This window comes from Bidens hawaiensis, unplaced genomic scaffold (assembly GCF_021521415.1).
Source record: "Bidens hawaiensis isolate Kalapana, Puna unplaced genomic scaffold, B.hawaiensis_p1.1 tig00016868_1, whole genome shotgun sequence".
Lineage (NCBI taxonomy): Eukaryota > Viridiplantae > Streptophyta > Magnoliopsida > Asterales > Asteraceae > Bidens > Bidens hawaiensis.
The window spans coordinates 259,042-270,616 of NW_027492558.1; the positions used below are offsets into that span (position 1 = coordinate 259,042).

At 40.4% G+C, this 11,575-nt stretch overlaps 1 protein-coding gene across 1 annotated transcript; it reads left to right on the plus strand.

The window, feature by feature from the left end:
• Nucleotides 1-9,865: 9,865 nt before the first annotated feature.
• On the plus strand, nt 9,866-11,575 carry LOC143552386 (protein FD-like). The gene is made up of 3 exons (XM_077042625.1): nt 9,866-10,294; nt 11,125-11,199; nt 11,273-11,575. Exons 1-3 carry the CDS (start codon nt 9,866-9,868, stop codon nt 11,342-11,344), a joined length of 576 nt encoding a protein of 191 aa, XP_076898740.1. The 3' UTR covers nt 11,345-11,575.

Here is an 11,575-nt window from a genome sequence, read left to right on the forward strand (position 1 = left end):
AACCAGCGGAAGCAGGTGCAGGCGCCTGGGTCGTCGCCTCAGGTAGGCTGACCAAGCCTACCGTCATGGGCGGAGGGGTACTCTGCGCTCCACCCTGGAATGCGTCAACATCCACGCCTGCACAAAGAAGATTAAGTATTAATGATGAAAGACTATGAAGTTAAAGATAAAGGAAGTTTGTACTTACGGGTTTTCTTGAGCCTGAAAGTGCGGACGGGCGGGGATGAACCCGATGGAGCCGGCCTCTTCACGCCGGTCACCATTGTCATCCTGGGCCCTCCGGAGGGTAACAATCGTCGCAGCCTCCGGGGCGGTCTTATCACCACCGGGATTCCCCGCCACCTCTTCGCTCTCGGTCTCCGAATCAGACCGAGGCGCCGGATCGGCAGTGGAGGCCACCTTCTCCTTCCCCTTCTCGCCGGCAGCCTTCTTCTTCCGCACCAACGGAGGACCATCTGCGGATTCCTCATCAGAACATACGATTTGAGGAATTCCAGCAGAGGTTTCAACATTGAGGGGTCGAGGGTCGAATAGCGCCTTACCTGGCCGCCTGGCGCTAAGGATCTCGTGGCCTAGCGGATAGACCTCCACGAACCGATCCGCCGTTTGTTCTAGGATGGGCAACTCGTTCTCGTCTAGAGCGCGAGTACCCATCCGAGCGGGACCGTCAGCCTCCCGCGGGTGCATGAGCGACTGCAAGTCGTTCCCCTCTGAAGTAAACAGGAAAGAAGTTAGAAGAGATTCTAAATCAACAAAAAGAAACAAGGCATACCGTAAGGAACAGAGTTCGAACCGTATTCGAGGACGATCGGAATCTTTCGCGCATCCGCATTCTTCCACACCCGGCTCATCCCGAGCATCACCATCCCGGACTCCGCAAACCGGTAAACCGGAGATTGGACCCGGGATATCTTCGAGAACCATTCCGCCTCCTGGTAGTTGGAGGCGTGAAGGCTGGGAAGTGCTTGCCCGTTCTTGAATTTCATGGCAAGGGGGATGGCGCGAGCGGAGATGTAGAAGAACTCCCGCTTCCACGAGCGAAGACTGCGCTCGGTTGCGCAAATCTTCAAACCCTTAATTCGGGTTATCAACGTATACCACCCCTGGATGCACCTCCAAGTGTAAAAGGTCATCAGGCGGTCAACATAGGGCTCAATGCCCAGAATCCGGCACACCCACTCGAAGTGCCGAATCTTGGCAATCGCCATCGGGTGCACCTCGGTCAGGTGCACACCGTGCCTCTCCAAGACACGGTACACAAACTTTGTCAATGGGAACCTAAGATTCCCATAAACAAAGAATGCAGCACATACCCCGATCTTGCCTCTGGGGGCATCGTACACCGTTTGATGGGGTTCAGGAAACTCAGGCTCGAGAGACTCGAGCATGAACTTCCTGACGATGTACTGATACAGATCGACAGGCAGAGCACACTGGCACTCGCCAGCAGTACTCTTGTCATCGGCTGTAGATTCGAGATCACGAGACGACATCTTGCAGATATGAAAGAAGAAAACGATTTCAAGGGAATGCTCGACTGAAAAGATGAGTATTCGCCGGAAATCGTTTTGAAGATGAAGAGAGAAGTGAAAGTGTGAATTGCAAAGGACCCTCTCCCCCTTTATATACTAATCGCAATTAATGCGATGAATTTAATGCGGAAGAGAGAGAAATCGAAGGTGCAATGAAACTATGACACGTGGCAAAAAGCAAGCTGGCAACAGCTGTTGAAAGGACGCGTACCATTAATTTCGCGGCCACGCGCCCGAAAAATCGCGCCCACGCGCCTGAAAAAGCGTCTGAAATGACCAGGTACTGTCACGTCAGCATAACTTCCTGCACGTCCTGACACCGTCATAAGAAACCGTCGCACGACGTTTCAGAGGTTTGGACTGTTCTTATCCTTTCACCAACTCTTCGAATTTCAAAATTCAAAAAGATTCAAAAGTAAGCGGGAAAATACCCCTTACCTTGGCAACCAAGTAACCATAAGACGGGTGCGGGTACAGTGTCAAGGCAAAACCCTTCACATACTTAGCACCCGCAGGGAATTGACGCCAGGAATACCTTGGAAGTAAAGTAACCATAAGACGAGTGCGGGTACAGTGTCAAGGCAAAACCCTTCACATACTTAGCACTCTGCAGGGAATTCAAACCAAGAAGGATCTTCTGGGCCATGCTTGCGGAAACGGGAATAACATCCCCGCGTAACGGGAACGTCGAGAACTATATTGTTTGAAACTCCAAGATGGAATTGGTGGTTTTAGCATAGTTGATCAGTATGTTGAAAACTACCAAAACCCCATGGAGAATCCACACAAGTGGGACTCAACGCTCCTGACTTGCGAGGAGGTTACAAACCTACCCGCTTCATACCCAAAGATCAAGCAGAAAAGTCGGGAATTTCTGCGTGACATCAGGAAAACCGCGGGAAGAATCACCACGGAAAACCTAAAAACTAAACCCTTTTCAAAACCCCTTGCTAAGTCCAAAAGTTCACCTCACTTATTAATAATTCATGAGAAGAACATTGGACTGGGGGGACTTGAAGAGGTAGGTCCCAGCAGAGCCCGCAAGACTCACCTTGAACAGGGACGTCTGCGCAACGACCAACTGCTCCCGCAGGACCCACCATGCTCAGAGAACCTTACGCGCAGTACGCCAGCTGTACTCGCAGGGAAAGCCTCCCAATGGTGAAGTACCCCGCCTGTTCCCGCAGTTGCGGATACAAGCCATCAGGGAAGGCTACCCGCACTAACAGCAAGGCTACACGCACAAGGCACTAGCTACTTCAGTAGTCACATGAAGGAATGAGCAAGGCGGGAATACTCCCGCCTAAATGAGCCAGTCCGTATGCTTCTGGAAGATCTTTTGTACTATACCTACTAAGGTATGGGCAGAACAGACGATTTGACCAGAACAGCCCATGAACCAATCACAGGGTGACAACTCACCGACAACAGTACGAGGAGGAGCACCCTCTAGTACTGTTTGTCACTATTAGCCGCTGCCTACTCACCAACCCTTACGATAGGACGTGCGCAGCCTACAGTTGGTGGAACAGTGCGTAGCCGGCAGTAAAGGAACAGTGTACAGCCGACCTTGTTACTGTCGGCCGTAGCCTATCCACCAACCAGCATGGCCTGTGCGTAGTCCACTGTTGGTGGAACAGGAATACTATTCAGCCGGCTGTACCTTCTAGGAAACCTACCTTCGGCTATAAATACTCCAACACCTTGGAATGGTAAGGACATCATCTGATATCTCTCTTATCTAGCAATTTCTTAATATACACTTATATTCAGAGCAATCTAGTCTGATTCTCACGCCGAAGGGTGGTCACAAGGAGGAACCCCCCCCCCCTTCTCAGTGACGAGCTTACGGTGTCTGTTTTGCAGGTCCCCTGAAGAACAACCTTCTCTGCTGGACCTCATCCTCGTGAGAAACATTACTTAACCCCCAGATTATCTATAATCTGCCCAGGGTTCACTTAGTGTTTCTTCAGTAGGCTAATAATGTCTTATAGAAGTTGAATTTGTATTAGAACACAATTATATTTTTCTCATTACACTCTATTCAATAACTTTAAATGATTAATCGACCAAAATACATTTTGATTTGTAGTGGAAGAAAATTTAATTTTCATTGTACCCCTCATCACTCTAATTAAGTCACCAACTTCAATTTTTATAAAGTTGTACTTGATCTCAAATATAGATTAAGAAAAATCAACAACTTTGATTTCTTTTTTTAATAAATATGAACTCTAATGTCATGCATACATATCGTCAACGATCCTTGGCTCTGTTAGCAAATTCTAATTGGGTTAAGTATAAGGCAAGAAAGATGGATCAAGGTTGAACCACACATGTAACAAGAATTTTGTGAGAACCTCTTGGGAGTCATAATTTGATTACAATAAGTGTATGCCACTAATAGGAAAGAACACACTATTTTTGAAGGGGAGTTTGAGGGACACCATCCTATTTGATAAAAAAAACCATCAATACGTCCCGTATAGGGTTATACGGGGCGTATAGGGCCCCGTATAGCCCTATAAAGGGCGTATTGGAGGTGCTTGGGTGTCCATAGTAGGAGCCTTTTTGAAATTGAATTCGAGTAAAGTGGGTTGTATGCGAATGGTAAGTTTTTCGAAATACTCTGACGACCGGGACCGGGTACACTAAGACCATTAAAAGAAAAATAAAATGTATACATGCCAATAGAGAAAAGGACAGAGAAATGTAAAGAGTTGGTGCAAAAGCGAGGAGGATTATATACTATGTGGTTGTGGCAGGCTTAGACCTAGGAATATCTAGTGTTTTGTGTTGCCATATGCGCCCATATCTGTATACAAAACATTTTCTCTTTCTACATCACTCAGTTCCGGTACTTCACTTCAACGTATCCATAATATTTATATTTCACTCTCTTTAATTACATATAGAGATGAGGGTTTTTAAGTCACCTTACCAAGTTCAAATCAAACCTACGATTATGAGACGAAACCCATAAAAAATACTGAAACAATCAAATGAAAAATATGATCTCTATAATCTTAACAGGAGTGATAAATATCATCATTCTGAGCTCTCTAAATGAGCCACCAAGTAGAAAAGACAATTGGCTCGACCACGTTTTTTTTCTTTTTCAATCATCTCTAACAAAATCCAACTAATCAACAATATTTAACGGACCTTTATTATAAGGAAATACCACCCCAACCACCTACCAATTGTGTCCCAAATCCTCCCAGCTTGATGAGCACCTTCGAACACATGATCCAAAGTCTCCACCGATTTCAAGCAAACCTGACAGCCGATATAAGAAATGTCAATTTCTTTTTTAGCTCTCAATTTAATGCATTGTTTATACATTTTTTAAGAATTCATGATTTTCCGAAAATATATTTTACGTAGAGGGAATTAGATAAAAATATGCATAAACACAAACGTGAATATATATATATTCGGTTCTTTAGTACAAAACCAACTTCAATTACAAAACTATGAAAACTATTATATCTTTTGCATTAACCGTAATAAGTTTGCTTATGATTTAAAACATGTTTATCTTACCTATTCGAATGCTAGAAAAACGACGACATGCATCATGTATCAATACAGCTACAATATATGACACAAAAATGCGTGAATTCAAGAATTCCATCATAAAATGAAAATAACATTCATTTGTAAATACTTTTAGTTATATAATAATTTAAATTTAAATAGGAGGGGATGAGTATCTATACTACATTTTGCGAAGTGGGTACAACCCCTTGAGCTCACCCCTTTGGAGAATATATACATGTTGGCAAGTGAAACCAAAAAGTAAGTTTTTTATTTTAGTTTGAGTAAACTGTGATTTTTATCTCTTGGTTTGTTCAAATATGTGGTTTTAGTCTAATAATTTTAAATTTGTTATTTTCGTTCCTGTGGTTTCATTTCATTTGCAATTAAACCCGATCCTACTAATCCCGTTAATTTTGACCGTTAAACCCATCAGCATGCCCCTCACGTTTGGAACATTTTTGTTTTTTTTTCCCAAATACACCTCAGCCCTCTCACGTGAGGGGGCTTGCGAATTAGAGCTGAGGTTTATTTGGGGAGAAAAAAAGGACAAAATTGCCCCTCACGGTGCACAGCCAGACTTAACGGGTTAGTGTGATTGGGTTTAATTGCAAGTGAAATGAAACTACGGGGAAGAAAATCGCAAATTTGAAATTATTGGACTAAAACCGCAGATTTGAACAAACCACAGGGATGAAAACCGCAGTTTACTCTTTTAGTTTTTTTAACCCCTTTTGATTTTGATAATTTTATTATAATTAATTTTAAGTGTATTTTGTTCTTTTTTTTCTTTTAAGTTTTAAGATGGATATTTTATATAGTTTCTAGTATGCCATTGCGACATATTATTTTCGTCTATGTTTCTATATAAATTTTGTAATGAAGTTGTTGTAAATAGTAATGTACTAAGTTATTGAAAAAAAGTATACATATTATAAAAGTTGTCTTACGGTTGTTTTTTTTTTTCCTTTCTCTTTTTTTTTCTCTTTTAGTTACGAAAGTTTTCCCTTTTTCTCATTTTAATATTATAATATAACGTGTAATAAAATTCTAAATACGTCGATGCCACATTTATTTTTCTCTATGCTTAGATAAAAGTTTTGTTAAAAATCAAATATCAGTACCGTATCGTTATAATCTGAACCAATACTATAATATTTATTTTTATTAAGACAACTTATATGTAATGAAACCATTTTAAATATACATTTTCTCATCGTAAACAATAGTATTGCAACTGTAACAAATCAAGCTGTCATAAAAATAATGTATTTTTCAATGCCATAAAGTATACCAATTGCATGTACTATAGGTAATGTGGTTTTTCCTTACAATAAGGTTATGCTCACAACTTGCCCTTGATTTTAAATCGTTGTTAATAACAACTAGCTAGGTTTGTATCATCCACATTCTGACAGTGCATCAATCTAAATCTGGTTGGTATGAGTTAAGTTTCATTACAATACCGAAACTAAATTGAAAAAATAACATGTTAATGTAGAAATCAGCAGCACACTCGTAACAGTAGTAGTAGTAGTAATAATAAAACATATTAAAGTAAAACAAATATGGCTAACGGGCAAAGCGACATGAATTTGGTTGGTATGGATTAAGTACGTTACGGTACTGGCACTAAACTAAAAAAATTAAATTAGTAAACCTCTAGAACTCTTGTATGGCTTATGACACATAAAAATAACATATTTAAAGCGATGTTTATTCCGTTGGTAAAACATGGGCGCTGCGATGATGAGTCGATGCGAATTATATTAGTTTCGAGCTACGCTCGTTACGGTAACACGGAACTAAAACAAAAAATTACATGTTAAAAAAACCTTGATGTGGCACAAGCCGGTGCCCCCAAATGAGCCAATGACGTTCACGCGGCACCAAGCGTTGCTTTTGATCTTACGTGTAATTTGATAGGCAAAAAGTTTTGGTTTTGTAATTATAGATCTTTTTACGGTACTTATTATTATTAATATTTTAATAGCGCTTGGAAGTACACCAAATAGAGCCTTCCTGAGACTGGATGTCAATCATGCGTACTAATTTTAACACTCTAGAGCTAACTTACTCGGGAACACCATCAATAAGAAAACCACCTGTTGTAATAAAACCACATTAAATAAAATTTTAAATCTAAGATCTTAAGAATTTCAAGCCCTAACCATCATCTGTTATTTTGAAACTTTTAGAAACATGAATTACTAAATTAATATAACTTATAAAATACACTCGAAGAGGATTTGGATCTTTCCCACCTCGTCTCATTTTGTTGTCATGATATCTTACATGTTTTTATATTTTTATCTTGCATGTATTTATTAATTGGCAGCAAAACCCTAAAATAAATTAACCATGCATAAATTTAGGGATATGTTATTGGTACACCCTTTAGTTATCCACACACCTAACATACGATCGTATAGGGGCTATACGATCGTATGGAACCCACTTGAAAGGGGGTGTGTATAAGTCAAAGGATGCGTAGATAATCAGAGCCAAAATTTATCCTATATCTCATTCTATGACCAAACAAATCTAGAATCTATTATTGTCACACATCTAGATAATCTAGGCAATGGTAGAAAATTTGTTGAAAATTTAGTTCTGGTCCACATATGTTGAGTTATTATAAAGAACCTAGGACACATATTATTAACACAAAAAAAAGGCATGTATATAAAGAGAAAATATCAGAATTCCGCTAGTAGACTCAACAAATGGAAACAACCAAATCTTTGTCACGCCCTAATATGGTTTGGATTGAAGGTTTTAAAAGTTAAGCATCTTTGTTGTCAACACATCACAGGCACAAAACTCCAATTACCAAATGAGGCTGAGGGGTGTGGGGGGCTTTAATGGGGGCTCCAACCAATAATATTATGACGTGTGGCAGAGAGAGAAACTGGATAAGGGGGGTGTTGGAGCCCCCGTTGGAGCCCATGGCCCTGGTGTGGAGGGGCTCCAGCGAATTTTTTTTTAATTTTTTTATAAATATATTCAAACAACGTATTATTAAAAAAACTCATAAATTATTAAAAAAAACACACATTAATAAAAAAAACACATTAATATCTAAAAATAAAATAAAAATTAAAGTACTAAAAAAAACATTATTCTTATTATTCGGCTTGGTCTTCTTCGATCAACCTCTTTCGGATACGTTCCTTTTGCTTTTCCATTAGCATTTGATCGACCGGATTTAGGTTACTGAAGTCTCTAGTAAGAAAGTCCAAATCTCTCATTCGACTTTTTTCCTTTTTGTCATTAGAGACCACCTCCATGGTTTTGTTGAATTTATTGAGGGATTCAATAAGATTGGCGATGTTTACGGCTTCCCCCTCAGCCGGTTTTTTCCCCTTGGCGTCCCTTCCCAATGGCCGCCTCCTCGGCGGTGAAGACGTTTCCTCCTCCGCAATGTTTAGGTCGAATCCAACGCGGCAATCCGACCCGGTTGAAGTGCTATACGCTCCAGACGAACTAGTTTTAGTCCGTTTCGCCCTTACTTCCGCATCAAAGTCCGGCGCCACCAGCTCAATCAACTTGGAACACCTTTTCAACCTCTCCCACAACAATAAATCGTCCCACGTCTTCACCATCCCATACCTCCGCAAAAACTCCTGCTTCCACTCTTCGACCGTGAAATTGTAAACCGCCAAATCATCACTGCCACTTGGTCTCATACGACCGCTGTTCCTGTTGAAAAGATTAGTAAACAAGCCGACAAATTTTCTGATTTCGGACCACCGACCCGAAATCATATCGGCGTTCCGCTCTGTACTCCCAACGAGCATGTAGAACGTCTCCCTAACCTTTGTCCAAAAAATCTTGCTCTTTTGGTAGTCGGCTGCAAAATGAATAAATAAATTAGATTTCCATTTAACTTTTATATTTAACTTTTTTATTAAAAATCATTTTTAAAAACATTAAAACAATTACCGCAACGCCGATCCTCAGAAATGACTATCCAAGCCCGACACCAGGCTTCCTTCTCATCCGATGACCACGGAGTGGCTTTCCGTTTCGTCCTCGGAGTCGAAGCCGGTCCCGACCCGTCCGTTGCAAGTTGTTTTTTCCGGTGGACGCGTCTTTTTGGTCCCGTAGCTTCACCGTGTGATTCTTGTGTCTCCGGAACAACAAAGTTAGGAGACGGTTGTGTGTTGGATGGTTGAAAGCCGGATGATTCTTGCGGCTCCGAATAAAACATCGATTGGTGCGGTGACGACCATAAATCGTCGTCAATATAATCTGAATCAAGGTTTGGGTACCAATTTCCAACCATTTTTTTTAAAAAAAGTTGAGAAGATGAATTGATTTTGGGTGAAGGTTTGAAGTTGTGGTATAAAAATGGGTGAAATGGGGTATTATATAGGAAATTTTTTTTTTTAATTTAATAAGAGCCCAACGGCTCTTTTTCTAAAATTCAACAAGCTCCTTTCTCTCTTCTCCCGCTAACAGGCTAACGCCTGCATGGATTTTCGCGTTAGCGCCTCGTTAGGGCCCCCGTTAGCGCCCCGGTGGTGTGGTGTTAGCGCCTGGGGGCGCGAGCGGAGGGGCTCTAGCGCCCCCGTTGAAGCCCCACACCCCTCAGCCTAACCATTCAAGACTACTGCCTCACTGCTACCAATTATACTTTTAGTACAAAGTACAACGCCTAGCTTTGATAGACCTCTTATACTGTCCTATGACATAAGTTGATTTCACTTCCATCTCTTACACACACTCTCAACACACGATCACCAAAATCTTGCTAGGGTTTCATCAAGATCCAACACGTACCTCTAGCAATGGAGGAGGTTTGGAAGGATATTAACCTCTCAACCACCACCACCGACCACCACACAGCCACCGCCGGCAAAGGCAGCTACCGTGGGTTCATCCTCCAAGACTTTCTTGCAAAACCCTTTTCAAGTAATGACACACCCACCACTGTTTCTTCATCTGGGTATGGATCGCCGTCGCCACCGCCACCGCCTCCGCCGCAGCTGTTGAAACTGAACTCCGGCCCCGATCAGACAAGGAGTGTGTGTCCTCTAGATGTTCCGTTTGACCAGGTGTTGGCGTCGGCTAACTCGTCTTCAGGGTTACTGGGGACCAACATTGGTGGGATGAGGATCTTACCGCCGACGGACAGGGCTGCTGCCGGTGGCGACCGCCGGCACAAGCGGATGATTAAGAACCGGGAGTCTGCTGTTCGTTCAAGGGCTAGAAAGCAGGTTGGTAGTAGACATTTATTTAAGTAAAAATATTTATAAAAATATTATATGTATTTTTTTTTACATTGAACCACATAAGCTGTGTTGCTACCCATTTTTAAATTGCAAAATCTTTTAACGAATGTGTTAAATTCGTGTTTTTTTGTTACATATATAGTCCGATGATTAATTAACCTAAACACAGGTGTAACGTACGATACTAATTAATATAAAAAAATATATATGTCCGGATCATTAAATTGAGAATAATAGATTTATTTTTTTTTTAATATTCTTGTTAATGATTTTACTATTTTAGATAAGTTTAATCTTTTAAAAACGTTAATAATTATCTGGTCCCTTACATAAAGCATGCAACTTTGATATAGTTTTATGGGGTAGACACATTTTGTTTCTTTTGTATCTTTCATTTTTCCATCACAAAGTAGTTAAATAAACAACCTTATGTGCTCATTTATTACTAAGGTTATGCAAACATAAAATAAGAGAAAAAAAAAATACAAAGATGATTTGTTTCTTTTTTTCTTTTCTTTTTTTTTTTGTCATTGATCCATTTATATATTTACTTTGTGTTAAAGCAGTCTTTATTTGCCATAATGGCTCTGGCTCCCAATGGTCCAGTGCCCAGTGAGGGTAATTTTGGAACTGTACAAATCATATGCGACACCAAATTTGGTGATTATAATTATTAATTTTAAATTATATAACATAAGAATAATAACAATAATATTATTATTGCTATTATTATTATTGCAACTACCATTATTATTAATACTTATCTTTGAGCAAAAACATATGCTTGTTAACCTCTAGTCAATATTGTTACCCAGGCTTACACCAATGAGTTGGAAAACGAAGTCGAGCGCTTGAAAGAAGAAAACGCTAGGCTCAAAAGGCAACAACAGGTTCATATGATCAATATCTATTACATGTGTTTAAGATATCATTTTTATATGGTTGTATTACATAAATGAACAGTTGCAGGTGGCAACAGCATCTCAAATGACCAAAAAGAGGGGCCTCCAGAGAACATCAACTGCTCCATTTTAAGACAAAGAGGGTGTATATTTTAGGAAAAAGTGAAAATAGGTAAGAATGAAATTTTGAGGGGGTGATTATGAAGTTAGATTTAAGAGGAAGGTTGTGGCAGGTAGGATGTTGTTATGTACTTATGTTGCCTTATTTTGGGTCAATTTTTCTAGGCATGCAAAAGCTTGCTGGTTGTATTTTTGGCCCACTTGTCTAATTTGGTAATTTAACAATCCTAAGTATTGAAATTGA

Bases quoted from the DNA above. Each gene is read 5' to 3' on its own strand.
- LOC143552386 (XM_077042625.1), top strand. From the start codon at position 9,866: ATGGAGGAGGTTTGGAAGGATATTAACCTCTCAACCACCACCACCGAC. The intron at 10,295-11,124 runs GTTGGTAGTAGA...ATTGTTACCCAG, and splicing joins GTTCAAGGGCTAGAAAGCAG to GCTTACACCAATGAGTTGGA. The intron at 11,200-11,272 runs GTTCATATGATC...ATAAATGAACAG, and splicing joins GGCTCAAAAGGCAACAACAG to TTGCAGGTGGCAACAGCATC.